Source organism: Micrasema longulum, unplaced genomic scaffold (genome assembly GCF_059751315.1).
Source record: "Micrasema longulum isolate JH-2025_06_02 unplaced genomic scaffold, ASM5975131v1 h1tg002305l, whole genome shotgun sequence".
Taxonomy (NCBI): Eukaryota; Metazoa; Arthropoda; class Insecta; order Trichoptera; family Brachycentridae; genus Micrasema; species Micrasema longulum.
In genome coordinates, this window is record NW_028279457.1 from 104,084 (window position 1) to 124,892 (window position 20,809).

The 20,809-nt window shown below is 31.9% G+C and overlaps 1 protein-coding gene across 3 annotated transcripts; it reads right to left on the reverse strand.

Moving 5' to 3' along the window:
• Positions 1-3,035: 3,035 nt before the first annotated feature.
• On the reverse strand, positions 3,036-18,444 carry Eh (Eclosion hormone). 3 transcript variants are annotated; one of them, XM_088239919.1, is made up of 3 exons: positions 18,406-18,444; positions 6,869-6,972; positions 3,036-5,413 (listed from the first exon to the last, which is right to left on the reverse strand). In XM_088239919.1, exons 2-3 carry the CDS (start codon positions 6,966-6,968, stop codon positions 5,238-5,240), a joined length of 276 nt encoding a protein of 91 aa, XP_088096045.1. In that variant the 5' UTR covers positions 6,969-6,972; positions 18,406-18,444; the 3' UTR covers positions 3,036-5,237. The 3 variants fall into 3 exon arrangements, with proteins under 3 accessions (XP_088096045.1, XP_088096044.1, XP_088096042.1); XM_088239918.1 differs by lacking the exon at positions 18,406-18,444 and adding an exon at positions 9,092-9,176 and having other exon boundaries at positions 3,036-5,410; XM_088239916.1 differs by lacking the exon at positions 18,406-18,444 and adding an exon at positions 9,092-9,176.
• Positions 18,445-20,809: the final 2,365 nt, after the last annotated feature.

Below are 20,809 nucleotides of genomic sequence, written 5' to 3' on the forward strand. Positions count from 1 at the left end.
TAAATGTAAACAATTAAACAAACCATCACGCCATTTCATGAACATCTACATCATCAATATCGTATGGTAAATATTTTAGCCGTTCTTTCGCTGTCCAATCGCTTTGCGTGTCCAAACCACCACAAAGCTCCTTTTTTGATTTTGTCGATAATGCTTATCTCAGTCTTACATAATTTACGGATCTCAACATTTGTACATAGTTTTACGAGACATTCGCCTGAGAGATCGCATTTTGACAGCATTCAGCCTACTTTCACCCCTGTTTTTCCAAGTCCATACTTCACTCTTATACAGCAGGGTCAGGACCAGGACTCCATTGTGAACTGCTAATATTCCCCCCTGCGTATTTTACATACCTATATCATTAATGCCAATCTATTAGAGCTCTTACCTATTATGACTATAATAATTAACAACAAACAAATATAAACTAATTTGAAATAAAAAAAAATTACGTGTGATACAATATAAGTTTATTAAAAATAACAATCCATTAAAAGAAAAAAACATTAAATACTTTAAAAATTGGTGGTTTTATTAATGTTGAGAAACTTGTACTGACAAACTGGTCCTTTAATCAAGATTTATAACAATAACAATAGAAATCCTGGAATGAGCGAAAATCCCCTTGCTTTTAGTACCTTTTGAGCATTAGTTCCCCAGGCAGTGAATCACCAAGGCTATAAGTCATATTAAAACCTAAACCCTTAATTATCTCAGACCACAACCCTAATTGCTATTTCAATATATTTACAATTATTGTGCTCTACCTGGAAAACGTATTGATATTGATACGTACGTATTACCAATCATCATCGTCATGTTTCTATCCGCACCCAGCGGTGCATAGGGTACTGCATCAATACCTTATATATTATAGAAAGCGGAAGTGAAGGTAGGTAGAAGTAAAACAAATTCGGCCAAAGATAAGGAAGTTCGGTTCAACAAAAAATTGGATAAAAAAAAAAATTCTTACACGTGGTAATAAAAGGGAAATATCACATACTACAAATACCGATAAAAATATATGCAATTGATTAAGAATAATTAATTGTATTTTCGAAATCATTATGGATATTGTGGAGAAATGTTTTTATATTTAATTTTTTATTTTTTTTATTTTTAATGTCACTAGAAAAACGCGACATTTTTGATATCGATAATTGAACGTAGTTATGGAAAAAGCAGCTAGCCATTAAAAAGAACTGAGATAATTGCACTTTTGTGAAAAGTTTGAATTATCAAATCTATGCAACAGTTGGAAGGTTTTTTACTTTGGCAAATGATAAATAATGCATGCATTCGTTTTTTTACAATATAAAAAAGAATTCATGTTTATAATCAGATATAATGATTTGAATGACAGCCAGAACTAATATTGAATGAAACCTCATACAAACTTTGAATGAATGAGGTGACAATCACTTATCAGGACAACTTTTCATAGAGAACTTGTGACGTTGCAGGCGGAGTAATTTCAAAATTATTAAAAAAACATAGCACTCATAATACGATCCAAGCATTTTTTTTTAAAATTTTGGCTTAAATAAGCTATCAAACTCGATAGTCTATTGAGGAATGGAAATACATTTTGAAAACCACTTAACTTTCTTATGAAATCTCTAATCTATGACAGGCATCACGTCGCGCCGTGGCACACTGGGTCAGACTGTGAAACTTGCATCACGAGTTCGATTCTCGCCAGTTGCAAGAAAGAATACTCTTAAATATGTATCTGTGTATTAATTATTTCAGGGTTATTCCAGTTTATTTTTCCATAATTCGCCTATATTTATTTTATAAAATTGAAAATCCATAGAACGAAAGTTGTGTGTTAAGTTTGATTGTTTGTCCGTCACATCTCCGAAACGGCGAGTCGTAGCGGCCTGAAATTTGGACATGTCATTTAAGATGCGAGAAGGTAAACATTGTTTTCGAGTAAAATTTCAATCGACCTCTACTTGATAAATATTAAAACTTTATTTGGAGGCCTAGTGCGGCTCCGACATATTGCCCGTAATCAATCAGCACCAACAGTAAGCATACTTTAATTCACAAATTTATTCCCTTAATTGAGAAAAAATAGTATCTTAAGTAAATACGAGTATGTTGATGTAAGGAAAGTTTTTAAACAACATAATACACGTGTTGGGACAATAAATGCCAAAAATCAATGTAAATCATGGGAAAATATTTGAAATCAATCTGACTCCTTTAACACCTTTGACGCTCCGCTCCTACTGTTGCAACCAAACATACTGCAATTCACCATAGTCTATTTTTATTTATTATAACGTAAATATCCAAGTTATTTACAAGCAAATCCAAGCACAGTGACAAAAGCATCCGATAGAACCGTTTTTTTTTTTTTTTTTATGTTATGCCTATGTTGTCAAATAAAACAAAATGGCCGCTAATTTGTTGCTAACGAACATCGCTTTCGTTTTATGAAACATAGTGATAGGGCTTCTCTCTAGGTTACGCATTATTACTCTGAGGTTATGAGGATGAGTGACAATATTCGACCAAGTCCTCCATGTAATTTGCCAAACTCACTGTTAAAGGGACAGAGAAAGTAGTGGGATTAAATTCAATTAAAAGTGCGGTGAATGAAATTGAGTTTTTTTTGGAGCAACTCGTTTATTGTCGTCTTTAAAGCGGGCTTCTCTATAGGTTGACGCATTACAACTCTCTCAAGATATAAACGATTTTTAAAAATCGCGTGTCTCGGTGCATCTAAACTCTTAATAACTGGATGTCATCAAACAGACTCAAACTAAATCCCTCTAAAACTGAGCTTCTATTGACAGCTACAAAAAAGTGCGCGTGCAACTGCCTTTTTGTTTTAAATTTTTTCAAAAAGTTTTTACTATGGTGGCGAATTTTTAAATAAATTATGTCTAGAATGTATACAATATAATAAATTCGTCGCCGAGTAATAAACATGTTTGAAATCACTTTTGTACACCGATTATCGGTATGTAGCAGATCGTCTACATTATTAGGCATTGTAGGGTAAAAATAAAACACATGACTTTTGTAATTCAAGCTCTTATATTATGTACTTCACAGTATTAGTGTTACATTTCATATAATATCAAAAGTACAGTAAACAAATAAAATTAATTTTACATTTACAATAAATATGTGATAAAAGTAGATCGCTTAAATTATAAAATAAAAGCGTAGGTTTGTCAGTTTTAAGGAAATAAGCCTATCTACAGTTAAAATATTTACGAGGACTAATTAAATTACGTAATAAATATGTATTTGGAACATTTAACACTTACTAGCATAAAACATAATTATTTCATAGAAATAGTATGCCAAAAAAAAATTTTTTATTTAAAATCAAAAATTGATTTGAGTCTGCTTAAAATTTGAAAATTCGGACAATTGTTTCGTTTTCTAAGGACAATTTTCAGACAATTTTTTGCGCAAAACGTACGATATTCATTTGAAAATGCTCTCACAAAGCGATACAATCGTCTTTTTTTGTTTTTTGTTTTAAAATAAAATAAACGATTTTAAGTAGATTTAGATCAGTGTTTGATTTTAATATTCAAATTATAATCTGGAGTTCTACAAAATGCCAACAAACTGTCACCAGATTTTCCTTTTTTTAATGAAATTGACATAACAATATGTAAATCCAACCAAAAAGTCATGGCGGCAAAATAATCGGACAGTTTTAACCCAAAACTGGTCGGTGTTTGGATTTTGCTATAAAAAATACATTATGTGAATCATTTAAATAAAATAAGTATATTTTTCATTAAAAACATAAATGCGTCACATTGTTTTTGGTGGTAACTATCTATCGAGGAATATTAATTTTTGTATCTTTTCAAAGTATAAATGTTTTATTATATCCTCATCCGTACTACGTTTGTTTGAGTTTCCTTCACGTCGCAACGGAGTGACCGATCGACTTGATTTTTCACATAAGATAACCGAGAGCTAAGAAGTAAAATAAGCTACTTTCCATGCCGAAAAAAAAAATATCACACCCTCGGGAAAATTCTTAGTAAAAAATAATACTTCTTTCACGTCGCAACAGAGCCACCAATTGTTATTAATAATTGCGTAGAGATAACTGGAGCTGAAAAGTGTTTCATGTAACTTTTTATCCCCAAAAATATCACCTCCTAGGGAAAATTGATAACGGAAAAATGGATTATTTGTAGAAATGAATTAATATTTCAATATAATAACGATGCTACATCGCCTTAGACTAACGGATAGTCTTTTTTGCATAGTGACAGTTGAAGGAACGGCAGTCAATACAAGCTACTTTTTATCCATCGGAAAAATTCTTATTGTTAAATGACAAAGCTAATAAATTAACTCATTTCTCCTTAATACACACTGTAACATTCATAAATCATACTTCATACTTCCTCAATTCTTCCATCTGTTAATTTTTGTGAAGTAAAAGACTTAAAACTCTTTAAAAAATGTTTCCTCTCTCTATTGCAACTAAGTTAGATCTTAATAATTCACTAGAGAGGAAATCCAGCCGGTCTATAAACATTCGGGCATACTCAAAACATTGTCAATCCTCATTCAATTAAATTCTGTTATTATTGACATTTCTTGGTGAACTTTCTCCGTAATTACATATATTTTTATTTTGTTATAAATTAAAATATTTAAGTTACGGATTAAGTATGTGAACTTAACAATATATTAGTAGAGATATATCAAGTACTTTAGTTTATGATTTATATAAAAAAATATGGGTTATTGATTATAACCTAATCATTTATTTAAAAACACACTTATTATTAAGGTATAATGTGGCCTTAAATAAATAAGCTTCCACAAAGTTTAATGAGTTTTTCTTATATTGAAAGAGACCGGATTTAATAGCGAAACTACATAAAAATACATATTAAACTAATTAAATGTAAACAAAGGTAGTAAATACATTACATAAATCAAACTCATTAGTGTATGACTAGGTGATAGACATATCGTAAAAAAAAGTTTTTTTTAAATGCTATTAAAAATCAATTAAATTGTTTGATAAATACAAAATGTTGACTATCTAAGATTGGTGCATCAGATAGGATAGCATACTATTCAAATGAATATTTTGAATAAACACGAAGCCGTTTTAGACTCAGCTTTAAATCACACTTAATAAATTATTTATACTTAAACATATTTTTAATTTCTTTTCGCTTTCTTCGTGGCTCATTATAATCAGTCAGGGAGTTATCCGGGGCTTGGTTTCAGTCAAGTTTATTGAGAAATGGAGCTATGGAGCCGACATCTTCACAGTCAGGGATGATTTTCCCTTTAAACTTGAGGCAAGCTTCGGCGCATAGTTGCCCTTCGAACCATGGACCATACATCTTCTTGCATTGAGCACAGTTGCGTATGCAAACTCCGAGAAGATCGTATCCTGCTGATTTCACAATAAAATAGATTAATCGCAATAGAAAATTCCGATAAAAATTCCTGTTATGAGGTTTCGTATGGAGAAAAGGGGGATATTATGAAATAGCATTCCGTGGACTGCAAGACGCACAAATATCTTCATCCTTCAGGAACTATTAATAACCAAAATGCTCTCCACAACCCGACAGTCAGAAAATATGTCTTAATATATTTCGGTCGTATTTTAAGGAAACTCTCAAAAAAACAGTAATGCAAGCATACCCAAAAATCGTTTTAGAGACCATATCTTCCTGTCGAAAAAACAATACTTTTGTTAAATGTTAATTTAGAAAAACCGCGATTTCAATTGAATTTAAGAGTATTGCTTTTATTTTTCCTTTCACACTTGTATATACAAGTATATTCTGATCTTTCCGGCTGTCAATTTATATCTGTTATTCATTGTTTTTATAAATGTAAATAATATTAAATAAGTTAGTTTAATTATAATCTCCACCAACAAGCTACAAAAAGTGGCTTGGTGGGATTTTAGTTTTAGTAAAAAATATAACATTTGAATTGTAAAAATGTATAATTATATTATTTAAATAAAAAATAAAAAAAACTGCGATTTTGGCAAACTATCAGCTTCAGTCGGATATTGTAATTTTTTCTTATGACCATATTTCGATTACCTACACAAATGGTAGCAAAAACTGCGTTTACTTGTATTAAATTCAGTTACGAAAATCTGTTTTCATCATGGAATTTTATAAAAATTTAATGACATCAATTTAAATTATCATTCTTACGAAATATTACTTAAATCCAACGCAATTTATATAAGGCCCCAAAGTATTTATTCCAAAATCTTCCTACGTACCTACTAACTATTTTAATGAAATCAAGCCAATGAAAAGATTGTTATTACTTCGTTTGACAGTTATCATACCAAGGGTTAAAATGCAACACTACTTCCCTTTGATGTAAAAGAACAGTGCAAAATATTTGTTCAGTTCATATCCAGAGGTATTGAACTTCTTCGACACAATGTAATTTACTAACCATCCTACACATTCGAAAAAAAAACAAGAATTCCTTAATTATGGAACACCTCTGAGAGTCTCAAACATGCATTGTGACATATTCGGGGCGTGGCCAATAGAATAAAGGTTTTTTTTATGGAAATTCAAAATTACAAAATTAAAAATATTTTTTATGGTACTAATAAGTGACAAAAAGTATTTTTTTTACTGGACAGTACTTCATAGACCTTTATTACTTTAAAAATGTCAAAAAGTAAATATATTTCCCAATTATCGGTTTACGAAATTGAAAATAAATAAAGCTACTCAATTTCTGTAAAAAAAATAAATATATAAGCGAAACCGAAAGGAATACCCTTGGTCTGGGAAACAGATTTCAGGTACGTGGAGAAAGTGATTTCACTGTTGACGAAGATGTTATGTGTTTTTTGTGTTACCTATTGCTGGAGAGGCGTCCACAAAATCTTGAGCCAGTATTGCCAGAACAGTCAGGGTCATCACAAAGAAGATAAGACGGCGGTAATTGCAGGATGGCATAGTACTGAAATTAGCGTGCATTTTTTAAAAATAACAGAAGCATGTTTATCTTAAATATTGTTTTCAGCGTATTTGTCAGCGCGTTTGCCTACCATGCAAGAGGTCTCAATTCGGTTCACGGTACGGTTGACATGAAATATTTATTAAAAAATGTGTCTTTACACGATAATATTTCATAGTCCATGGGCCGCGATTGTGATGGGAAGCTAAGGATGTCATACCTTCACCATGACGGTATAGTTGAATGTATATTCTCCCGGCCGATTACGAAGATACACTACCGACCCCCTCAACAAGTTAGAATATCGGTTTATTACGTTAGTACATCGGTTTGTACCAACAGGTCTAGTACCCCTCGTTACGCATATCTACGCATTAAAAATGTCATAAAATTGGTTCCACCAAGCAATTTTTCCTTCAATTACGATTTATTTAAAATTTAAATCGTTCTGAGGTTGGCACCTTTTTTCTTAAAACCCTATTCAAAATGTGAGAGAGAAACAAGTAAATTTTGAAAACGAATTGAAAAAAAAACGTCAGTTTTAAAAACGAACGCCTAGATGCACAGATGATGTGGCTAGATTCTGCCCTATCAGCATATAAGAGCATCTAGCCGTTAAATTTTGCCACTCAAAAAAATATAGTTATTGTATTTTTTCCATCTGTTTTACTATCTTCCTAGGTGAAAGTATCTAGACGTCAAAGGAGCCGGCTTTGTAATCACTAGGCAGACAAATACAGACGATCGTTAAGCATACTGTCTTGGTAATTGTCAAAAATCATATAAAATTATACATCATATACAAGCGAGCATTTTTTTAGCTTAAATTGGGATTTATTGGAGTTTATGAATGCTTTAAAGCGGGCACTTTTTATCTCAGAAGCATATTTAAATATATTAAATGAAGTAAGGAACGCGGACAAAATTTTCAGGGTCAGTCATTGGTTGAATTCGATCATATGACGTCGAAATCACAAGTCGGTAGAACATACCGAGGTAGATAGAGATAGTACAGAAGTTATTTGTACCGTCTCGATATGTACAGATGAAGATAACGTTCATAATCGCGGCACTCGACTGGTACCTGGAGCGTAAGACTGATCATCTTTCCTTCATGTAACAAAAAATATCAAGATAAGCTTCGATTAGTGTACCAATGCAGTGCCCCATACAACACTCTTGAATGATTTTTTAGATAAAAAAAACATATATATACATATATATGTACATTGTCCAAACTTTTGTAAACAAGGACTGGGTTTAACCCCCTGGGGTTAGATGAACATATTGCAACCGAGAAGGGAAAATGGATGTCTAGGCATTTAAAGGGTTTATGATCGGTCATTGTCTCCTTTCAAACATAGACAGAATAGCGGAATCAGCGTGTTAAGTGGCCACTTAAACCAGCATATGACAAGTCATGAGCCCAGTAAACGCCCAGTTCATATAACGTTGGAAGGCGTTAAATATGCCAAGGACTTCCACAAGAATGGAACGAGAAGTAGAGGCGATTTCAGGCTTCCTAAGGTGAGACTGACCAGAATTAAAAAACCTAGACTCTAAATGTTTGAAAACGTTTAATGCAAAGGGACGCTGGAAGCGGCACCATTTTTCTATAAAAATTCTGGTAAATAATATTAAATTATTAATTTTTGATCAATTTTTTTGTATTATTAATATTAGTCAAAGCGGATTTTCTAGCGAGTGGGGGCAAGTTCAAAGGCAAGGTTTATTACTGGGTTTCACTATAAGCTGTGTTTCTATAGTCAATAAATTTGTGTAGGCAGTATGTTTAGAAAAATAAAAATAAAACTTTTAATACGTGGTAACTATGTAATATTACAAATTTAAAAGCTAAATAAATATATATAAATACAATATGTATTTTCATGTTTTCGATCTCTCTTATAATATGCTACTTTAAATCCAGTCCTAGTCTACAAACATTTGCACAAACTCAAAGTATTGTTGGAAAAAACTAAAAACACTATTTTTAGTATGAATAAAATACAGTTCCACTTTAAAAAATTGGTAGAAAAATTTCAATAAATTAAAACAATATGTTATTTTCTATCGCACTGTTGACAACGTTCACAATATTAAAAATACATTTATGGAATACTTTTTCATCTGTTGTAGACACACTGCTATATTGATGTTTTTTTTAACTAAAGATGGCACTCACTTCCAACTGTGTCTCGCGTTATTTAACTTCTAGTCAAATAAAATCATATTCAATATATTTATAGCAAACATTTTGCAAGCTTGTCCTTCGTATGCTGGTGTATACATTTCATGTGAGTGTACTGTGAATTGTGAAGTTTCTGATTTCTGCTGTAGGAAACGATGGTATGATTTAAAATTCTCCATTTATCCTATGACAGGTCCGTAGACAGATTTCCTCTCACCTGCCAGAACCGAAGTAGGAAATGATTGCCCGCAATATTTACATTAAACTGGGTTGTGGTCATGTCTGTGTCCAGGCTTTTTTTTTTCTTTCTTTCGCAGTTTTAAAATGTACAGAGGTTCTTTGTTTCAGGTCTCGACTAGCTAGGAAATTTTTGTGTTTAGGAAGGACCTTCTTTTTACACGTATTTTTTTTTCATTTCATTTATTGGTGCTTAAAAAGATTCAAATAATAATAATATCAAAGTTTCAAAATGGATAAAAATTAGAAAACACACCTTTAATAATAAAAATTGAAGCATAAACATAAATTAGAAAATATACCTTTAATAGTTAAAAAAATAAACATAAATATAAATTAGAAAATAAACCGATAATAATACAAATTGAAGCACAAATAAAAATTAGAAAATATACCATTTGTAATTTAAAGAATAAATTTAAATAATAATATTAATATTAATCATAGTTTATGAACAAAAATAACATTTATTTTATCTACTACATACACACTTTATGTAATAGATTTATATGGATCATATCTAGTCTGCCTAACTAGGTACAACCTGTTTTAAGGCAGACATTTTTATGCAAAAATAAATGCTTCTAATAATAATACAATTAAAACAAATATTAATTACAAAACATAAAATGTAAAAATAATATATAAATAAAAAGAATAAGGACATAAAAAGGAAAATTTTACAGTTAAAAGCAACAGAAATTTTAGTCATAAAAATAATTTACAGGAGATGAACAGGTCTACTCTTTATCCACTTGCTCACCATTTACTTATAAACAGTGTAACTTGTGTGACTGTGATGTAATACGAGTCTACATAAGATACAAGACTTTATATATCTCTCTTATTTTTTTAAAGATGAAGTTATATTTTTGGACATGAACATTTTCATACCGGATTTGGAAAATGAAGTTTATAGTTTGTTGTTTGCTTTGTATATGCATGATTTTAATACATAAAGTATTAATCCTTACTATGCTAATAATAATAATTAAATTAATTAAAGCGACGCCAATACAACAAATCATTGTTTAAGAGAGAGCACGGAGATTAACAAATAAAACGGAGACGAAATTTTCGTGCCCTCGTGAATTACTTTTTCCAAAAATAGTTTTCATATTTATGTGCCGTGAATCCGAAGACGGCAGATAAAACGAGGTGCGTTTAAGGGCTTTTAGATGGTCCTTACTCCTATAAAACACAACTTATAAAAATAAAATATTTAAAAAAGCAATATGGACCCGCCAATGCTCAATACCTATACTAAAGGGGCAAACCGTGTACAGAAGCGATTATGCGCAGCTTACCATTATATTTGACTGACCATAATATTGTTTTAGAGTAACTTTATTTACAGGAAAACAAATAAATAATTATTATTTATTTTAAATCATTTCCACCGTTTGTATTTTTATCCTAATACAAATAACATTAATATTAATAAAGCGCGCCGTCAGCAGTGAGCCAAGAAACTAGCCGATTATTCTAGCTGATTTTTTCATACAAATAAGTATACTATATTTTGAATGTCTTGCCCCTAGTGCGGGTTTTTTCTCCTAGATTAAACTTGCAGATAACACAAACTATTTTAAGATTCTTGATTTGGAAAACAGTATTTCAAACATATTTTCTTAAGGGATATTTTCGATGAGATGGTACTTTTGACATTAGACCATAATTACTTTCATGCATCATATTGCAGAACATATGGCGCTCGACGCGGCCGCTTTTAGCACTACTAATTTTTGAACAATTCGGCCAGTTGACATTTCATTGAATACCTAATATCGACTGAATTCATAGTGGTATTTCTAAGCACAAGCATTTTGCTCTATTAAAGGGGTAGAAACGTTAAATATAAAATAATTATATGTACCTTTATACAAAAAAGTAAAAAAAAATAAAAAATGGTCACCCAATCACAATCTAAAGTAAACTCGAATATTTTTACAGTAGACGCTCTCTTAACCGGCCTTGACGGGACCGACCCAGGGCCGGATAACGAAAAAGCCGGTTAAAGAGAAGGTAGTCTAAAACACATAAAAAAAACACTTTCGCAAGGAAGAAAAAAAACACTAAGAAAACAGAACTTTTATTCTATATTAGAAACTCCCACATTGAAAATTTACATTTCATAAACTGTAAAAAATATGTACAGGTAAAGATTAATTATTAAAATAATTTTAAAGAAAGCCTCAACATTCAATACGAAAAGTCTACATAACATATTTAAGGTTCATACAGTAGACATTTTTTATAAAATAAATTCCATTTTACAAATTTATAAAGAAAAAAAAAAGAATTTGAGATGAATAAGTCACTCAGACACCAAAATAATATTAAAATTCCTAAATCCCACACAAGTCATGGTCAAAATAGCTTTGTCTTCAAATGTGTAAAAAATTATAATCACCCCCGTGAATTAAAAACAATTAAAAATAATATATCAATAAATAAATTTTAAGTAAATCTTAATATTTTTTTGAACACGTGTAAAAACTGCATTGAATGATATATTTTTTTTTTATACGCCTCCACTCGTTTGCGAGTGATTAGTGTGAATGTATTATTATTTTATGTTTTTTTCTTTATGTATTCTATGTTTTTTTTTTTTTCGCATATACTCGTATATTCAAAATTATATGAACTCTTATGAATAAACAACTACAGTAATGTAAGTCACTCTCCAAGCACAAGATTTAGTCTCTTTTTTGGAGTGTTACAGTGATAACATTTACTAGATGTATAAAAGTAGATATGTATAGAATTTTCAAAAACACGTAACTTGTATGAATTTTTTTAAAAAGCCACACATCACTCCAAAACAGGCATTCCTAGAAGAGGCCGGTTAATGCGGCGGGACGGATAAAGCGGCACCGGTTCTATTGAGCTTCTACTGTATCTTTTTCTTATACCGTTACTTACGGCAAATTAAAAATGGCTGGGGTTAATTGAGAGCGCATTAATTTATATCGAAATAAATATTCATGAGGCAATTAGTTCTTGTTGCGGGCCTGTACAAGGTGTGAGAAAAACATTTTATCAAAAGCTCAGCAAAAAACGGCTCGGAAGCGGAGGCAGGAAGTTATCTTTACGTGGACCAGTTGCACAGTAGTTGTCTTATGTGATCTTGATCTTGTGCAAGGTTCTCGGTACAACGACCTTACAAAAACTTAATATATGTATGCTGTACGCGCAACATATCCCCGGGCGAACTTAAAACAAACAAGACAAATCGATTAATCGCTCAGAAATTGTTATGAGTCGGCCTCAGTATTGACATTTTCGCTTATCAAATAAAATAGGTGGATTTCGGGTTTGATTCCGAACCAAACAATTTATACTCTTGAATCGGTGTGTTCTGTGGATTATCAACAAAATATCTCCATGTTTCTTTGTTGTTATTTTTTTCTTTTGGATTTTATTTTCTCTTCGACATGTAAATATTTTTTTTAGTACAGTAAGTTTGTGACCAAGCGGATAAATAATACAGTCCTGGGACCTTATGCTGGACTCGTTCGTCTTTAGAATCGTATGCGACTTCCGTAATTCGACGAGTGACAGCATTCTTGAACCACCCATACGAATGCAGTCGATTGAAAACAAATCGACTTTATCTCGAGTGCCCCAAAGCACTCGACATTGACAATCGAATGCGACATCGTGACTTCAGCTGTCAAACTTCCTTCTTGTAAAAAGCTCGGCATTTATGTTTGAATAACGAGTATGTATTTTTGTTGTATTCAACTTAAAATTTACAACTCTAATCAATATTATAATGATTATGTATCAACAAATGTGCAACAAATACAACTATACTTATTTTTAATCCATTATCAAATAAGGCTTCACAAGAAACATGATTTTAAAATTATTTTATCGCTCGTCGTATTTGAGATATACTCGTATATTATACTATGTTTTTAAAATCCATTAAATGCATATGAAATAGTTCTAATAACATGTAGGTGTGTGTTATGTCAAAGGCTAATAATAATTATAAATGTTGCAGTGTCTCAGTAAAACCTTTTCTTATATTTTTTCATAATTTTCAATTTATAAAATATTCAACGGAAGAAGTCTGACAAAAAACAATAAAAGTTTACGTGTGGTAGAAGAGCCATAGGCCATAGATAAATAAGGATTTGCTAGTGTTGTCACTATCTCATTCATCTTTGTAATACAATTGTCGGAGGGTTTTCAAGAATAGCATTATGACAAAGCAATCGAGATGCCCAATCGACTATTGTCGAGTGGGTGACAAAATGTCTCATCTTTCCAGCATAAGGCTCCTGTGAAATAAAACCAGGGCTTTGGCTCGATAGCTACTCTGAGGTAAAAATTCTGAAAAAGGAAAAGTGGGGAAGAAGGTTCGAATGGCGTAAGTCAGCCTCGTAGTGTAATGGTTGGCGCATTCGCCTACCATGCTTGAGCTCCCGAGCTCGATTCCTAGCTAATTTGACTTGAAATATTTGTTGTAAAGGTGGTTTAACAATACAAAATTTCACTTTCCCTAGACTGGTACCTGTAGCGTAATACTGATCACCTTACTTATATGTGTCAGATGATCAAGGTTCGCAGCATTTGGTGATCCAATGTAATGCCCTGTGCACCATTGGATTGGGATAGAGGGAAAATGATGATGATTGTAAGGTAAATGAATACTTTTGATAAATGTGTATTTAAAAACAACGCGGCGGGTCAGCAGTATTGCAGCCACTGCATTGAAATCATCTATTTAAATAATAAAATATAATTGACACTTGTTGGAACGTAGAAGATGAGAATAGATGGGAGAACTTTTTCGTGGAAAAAATATTGAGACCTTTAAATTAGTAATAAACATTTCTTGGTGGAAGTTCATTGAAATGAATCAAATTTAAAAAATAATAACAGCGGGTTGACACTTACATCCATTTAATTTGATTTACCAATAACACAGCTTTTATTGTTTTTAAGAAGCCCTCAGTATGTTGATGCAGTAAAATACGTGTAGGGGGAGAGAGGATATTTTGTAAAAGTAATGTTTTTCTGAATGTATTATTAGAAAAAAATAATGTTAATATTGATTATTACGATTTATGGATTTCGAATATTATTAGAAGACTTTTTTTTTCCTGATATACTAGTTTTTATACTAAACGACAAACATCAAAACTATCATGTATTTGTAGAAAACGTCAAATTTCCTTTTTTTGATTGCCTAGAGTTTAGTACTTGGCCACAGTAGCACGCGTTTGCAATCAGGAGGCATATTCTATGTATACTCGTAGTGGGCCTTCACATCAGGAGCTTCCTAAAATGAAGAAACCCCCCAAAACCTGATATGGAGGAGTTTGTTCTGTATCCTATGCATGACCTGATAGTTATCTTGATAAAGTCCAGTTTCCTACGCTTGCTTTTTTCTATAAACTATACAACAGCGCTTGTTTGAAAATCTACACTAGTAGCCACTTGTTTGCGTGACGTTTTTGTCGTGCCGTGCACGTCGTGCGCGTCAAGATCAAACTGATTTGACTTCCCCGCAAACCATGTGGTCAGATGTTGAAACGCGCGCGGCGCCCGCGCGGGCCCCTGGCTCGCGCCGAGTCCCGCGCCGCATAACACTCGCCACTACGGCCACGCCAAACAAATCACAACAAATCGTTAAATTTTATGTCTGTAACTAATTTATGGAAATATTTTATTAATGTGTAAATTCAAAAATTATGCACTACTTCCCATTACACAAAACACAAATACTAGAGTCTAAACACTCATGGCGCTGCAAAAATACTTAATAATTAACACGACTTTCGGTCAAAGAGGATTGGTCTACTTTTCGATATAAGTGCGCAACCTACTTCCACTGTCCAAAAGGACAATTAATAATTACTCAAAATTGATATCGAGGAGTGGAAAATAGAGACGGGTTGAGCACGAATTGATGATAGTATTAGGCCAAATAGATAAAAAGGGGTTTTTATTTGTGGTGTTACTTATAGAATAAATCATGTTAAAATAAAGAAATTGATTAGCTATGTATTTAGGACATGTTTCAAAGTTATTTAAAACGTTTCCTTCGGCACAAGACCCCGAGAGAAAACATGATTTTATATTTATTTCAAGTTCAAAAATTGTAAGATAATACAAAAATATATATTATTTTACACTAGGCAAATAAAAAAAAAACAATATTTCTGCTCTCAAAGAAAAAACAAATTACGGACAAAGGCATTATACTTTTATGACCCCTAAGCTATACAACTTTTTAAGCAAGCACATATTGGTGAACAAAATGAAAAACATTATTTTCAAAGCTCGAGTCCATAAATGGATTGCTAAAAAGACTAGACGGGAAGCTGGGGAATATGTTTCATATATAAGGAATACGTTTCATATATAGTTAGTTTTAGTTTCTTGAAAATCCTTTCTCGTTTTATTGATGTAGGTATGTTTTAATTTTTTTGATTTCTTTTGAATTTTTACACAACAATTGATGTGAAAGTATGTACAATTATGTATAAAATAAATTATACCCTGATACTCCGGAACGTGCCTGTGGGCCAGTGGAGTGGCTACATCCATAAATAAAATTAAAATTATATGGAATGTACCTATTGTATAAACATTTTCATTTGTAAACTATGTATTTGTATTTTATATTGGATTAAATAAATAAATAAATATATATTTTCGTTCTCAAAAAAGTGCAGACTTGGTAAACAAACAATTAATAAATGCATATTTTGTTCCGAGACTGCCAATATATTTTAATATTATATGACGTCTCGTTGTCCTGTTATTTACAATAAAACTCTTGCATTTATATGATTAAATACATAATTAAATGATATGATTAATTTATACCACCTATGGCGATGTTATTTTTTATTATCTCTATGTATTTAAAAAGTTTGATTGACTAATGGTATGTATGTATAGTAAGTTGGTACTTGATCAATGTATACAATCTAAATATACAATTCTAAACTGCAATAACTCACTTGGTTGGCATTTACAGCTGTAATTTATTAAAATATTTAATTAAAACTATTCGTTAGTAGTTTTATTATTTAGGCGAATTAATTTATTTCAATACCCGTTTATTAATTTATTTACATCCGTCATGAAATGGATCCGGAAATAGACGTCAGCCATTTTAGACCTGAATTAATTACTACGGATAAAAAAAATACTGAAAGTACAAAAATTACTTTTTTTATTTATTTAATAGTAAGTACACATAAATAAAAATAAAAGCACATAAATAATCAATAAACCTAATGAATACAAAAACCAAAACAAGCCACTTTTTGTGGCTTGTTATTAAAGTTTATCTATATAAATATTGATCCTACTTAAAAATAAATACCTTCACATAAACAATTACAGTCAAAATAAGTGGCAGTAATTAAAATATATTTATATTCTACATCTACATATGGATATATATAAATGTCATCCCCCTAATCATGAACATGAGTATACAAGAGCGAGAAATAATATCATTTTCAATTTTCCTCCCTTTAACACAACATTTGGGTAAAGGTCCAAGGATATTTTTTTTTCGCAATTACTTAATATGCTTCCACATAAAATTAAGTTAACTGATAACAGACAATATATAAAAAGATAATTCGAAATACGGCTGTAGAAAATTATGATGGAAAAAATGAAAAAATATTTTAATGTCATTTAAAGTATGTAAAAAAAAAACATTTTAAGCACTACAATGTACGTGTACAGTCCTTAAAGCATGATTCCCTGGTGATTTTTTCATATGGTATAAATAGTAAAAAAATAATTTCAACAAATGTACCTTAATTATTGTAACCTATTTATTATATATTATATTATTATCTCTTTTAAGGTAATTGATTATTTTTAAAATGATTGAATTCCTATTGATTTGAATTGAAGTTTTGGTCCCGTGGCTAGTGCCTCGGACTCACGGCTCAAAGGTCCATGGTTCGAATCCTACTCTACCCCAACTTGATTCACATTTTCTAATAGTGAGTTATTTACAATTTATTGAAAATGACCCTCAAAATTAAATATTTGTGTAAATTATAAAAACGCCGATATTTATTTTTTGAAAAAAATAAACATAAAGAATGATATTAGTTCTATTTTACACGCAGTATTCAGACCATATCATTCTTTATATTTATTTTTTGAAAAAAAAAAATATAAAGAATGATATAGTCTGAATACTGCGTGTAAAATAGAACTAAATTCTAAATGGGTTTAACGCGATGGCTACTCCCAGTTAAAATCCTAAAATAGGATACCAAGCAGCGATAAGTCTGCCTCGTCGTTCGCCTACCATGACCAAGGTTCAATTTCTAGCAGGGTGAACGAGAAATATTGGTATTAAAGGTGCTCAAGATGTTAATATTTCTTTTTTCGTTGACTAAGACCTAAAGCATAAGAGATCATAAATATCCTTATGCGTAACAGATGATTGATATACGCTGCATTTGGTCTTCTCGCACCCTATGCATCATTGGTAATTTATGTAATATTTATTATTAAACCAGCAATTTGTAAGTTTAAAAAAAAATAAAAATTATCTTTTAATAGGCAAGCCTTTACCTCACAATTTGTTTCGGATTGTGGTCGTGGCTAGCATCGTGAACTCGCGTATCAAGGGTTCGAGGTTCGCACCCCCACTCTTGTCACAACTTGATTGCTATTATAGAATAGTGAATTATTTACAACTCGTAGAAAATGGCCGCCAAAATAGAAATGTTTGGGTAAATCATAGGAATTCAAATGTTTCATTATATTTAAATAATAAAAGACTTATTCGGTTTCCTATGCACGCTGGGTGCGGATAGAAATATGTTGATGGTGATTTTAATTGCAATATAAATTAGCCGATTAACTGTTATCTTTTAACAAATTTAGATTCATTGATATTGTCATACAAATTTAACGCCCTCTTCACCAATTGGTGCAAATAAGGGAATAATGATGATGCAATTAAAATGATAAAATGATTAATTTAATCAATCAGACCTTACCTGGGTTTCTGGTAAAGATGTTGATTCAATTGCGTTCGAAATAAAGGCTAGGTTAAGAATGGTGAAGATTTCAACAAGGACTGCGTTTTATATGTGCCGGTGTATCCGGAGGAACTTCCCTCTTAAAAGCCATTAGCTTCATCCCCAAATGAATTAGGAGGTGGAAACACAATATAATAAGATCGTCTGAGAACTAATTCCACAAATGTAATTATCTGTGTATTCTGAGAAGAAATAAGCCGGAAATAAAATAGAAACCTTTCTAATTATGTTACGTATTTCATTAATGGGTGTCTCGCAATTACAGGACGCTTGGGTGTTCCCATAACTGAGAATGGTGCCATGCACAAAGAGTTTGCCAACCGCATTCGAATTGCTTGAACATCTTCTAAATAAATGTTGTATTTTGACCTTATAGGAAGTCAAGCTTGAAATCGAAATCGAATTTGACAATCATTAATAGCTGATAAAGCATTTTAATGTATTGCAACAGAGAGAGAAAACATTTTTGAGACGGGAAAAAGGATTCTGAATATTGGCACTCTCAGAAATGTGAATTTTGCTCTTTTCCAGTCAGTAGCTATGATATAGTGGGCTGGGGAGGTTGCACAAAAATTAATTCTTAGAAAGATGTTTCGATGTCCCCCAACTTTCCACTTTGAGACATCGTTTTAATTTATGAAGGTACTGGAGATAAGACATATTTTTTAAAAGAGTTATTGACACATTTCTGGTCATGCGGTTACAAAAAAGTGATCCCAGCAGAATGCTCGTACCAGGTTTTCCTGGAATTTGAATTATTTAATACCAAAAATACGTACGAATTTCGCTTAGAGAAATTTCTCTTTTGTGGCCCCAAGAGTGTTCAATGTTCTGGATCAACATATTATGTTCCCTAAAACGAAAACCGTTTTCAGAAGTGTGCAAGTTTGGATTTTGTCTAAGGGAAGAGACCACTGCAGGAGACGGCTGCGAGACATTGCATAGATTTATATACACTCGTAGTACTATTAAGCGCGTTGTCAAGATGTTTATTAAAATTTATGTTTGTGTTATAACTTTTATTCGTAGTATTCTTTAATAATATGTATGCTTCCATTATGTTGTATCCCAACTTAACACAGGGCTCTTGACTTTATAGAGTTAGGCATACGTTTTTTTTTTTGTAATATGTATCTTCATAAAGATATGAATAAATAAAAATGAATAAAAATAGAAGTCTTGTCATTTACAGGGCTTGTGACTTGTTATTGGCTGGTTTCAATGGCCGCTTTAGACAATTTGTAACATCCACATTTTCTCAACTCTTCCATCCGTTGACTTTTGTGAAGTAAATGACCTAAACCTTTATCATGTGGGTGAGATTCATCCGGCTGAACCATTTCACCTACTAGGCAACACCTGAAAATGATTTCACTATTTGTATACTTCTTCTTATACCAGTGAGTTTAATCAACAATGTTTCAAGTATGTCTAAATGTTTGTAGACAAGCTGGATTTCCTCCCTAGGGAGTTAACTCCCATTGTTTTCAGGCGTTGCCTAGTAGGTGACTTGGTTCAGCCGAATGATTCTCACCATGGCCACTAAAATCATCTAATAACGGGTTATAAGCCCTGTATATGCCTAGACATCCATATTCACTTTTCAAAAATGTTTTCTTTTTCTGTTGCAAAAAAATTAGGTCTAAATAACTCTCTAGCCTGTCTACAAACGTTTGAACACACTTAAAACATTGTTGATAATACAAACAAATGTACACTTGATGTCACAGAAAAAGAATGTATTTTAAAAGTTTTCAAAGAGAAAAATATAAGTATATTTTTAGGATTAGGTTTTTGTGTGTTGGAGCTCCTACCCCAGTTGACAGAGAAGACGCGAGGTGCTGGTTTAATGCGTATTTATTATATGGTGAATAAATAGTGAACTGTGTTGCACGAGTATTACGACGATGATGGATTGAAGAGACTGCACATGAACTGCATGCTGTAATTGAGTAACTTTGTCGAGCTGCTCTGACTGACTGAAATGAACTTGTTGGGCTGATCGACTTGCGTTGCTACGTTTTGTGGCGGCCTCCATGGTGTAGTGGTCAAGACGCTTGATTCACGCACGGAAGGTTCCGGGTTCGATTCCCGGTGAGAACACAAAAATTAAAATGTGATTTTTCTCAAGCCTGGGTGCTCTGTGATGTAATTCACCACTGTAATTAGGTCTCCTGGCCTGCTGTGGTGCAAAAAAATATAAAATGTAAATGTTGTCTCTTTATAGGTGACGTTCCTTTGTAGTTTATTTCTTCGTGATAGGGACGATGTGAATGTACTGCAGAACGATGCCCCTGATTTCAAGTGCAATACTGTTCGATTTGCCGTATTGGATTCTATAGAAAATGATGACATTGCTTTC

Bases quoted from the DNA above. Each gene is read 5' to 3' on its own strand.
- Eh (XM_088239916.1), bottom strand. The intron at 5,414-6,868 runs GTAACACAAAAA...TTGTGAAATCAG, and splicing joins GGACGCCTCTCCAGCAATAG to CAGGATACGATCTTCTCGGA.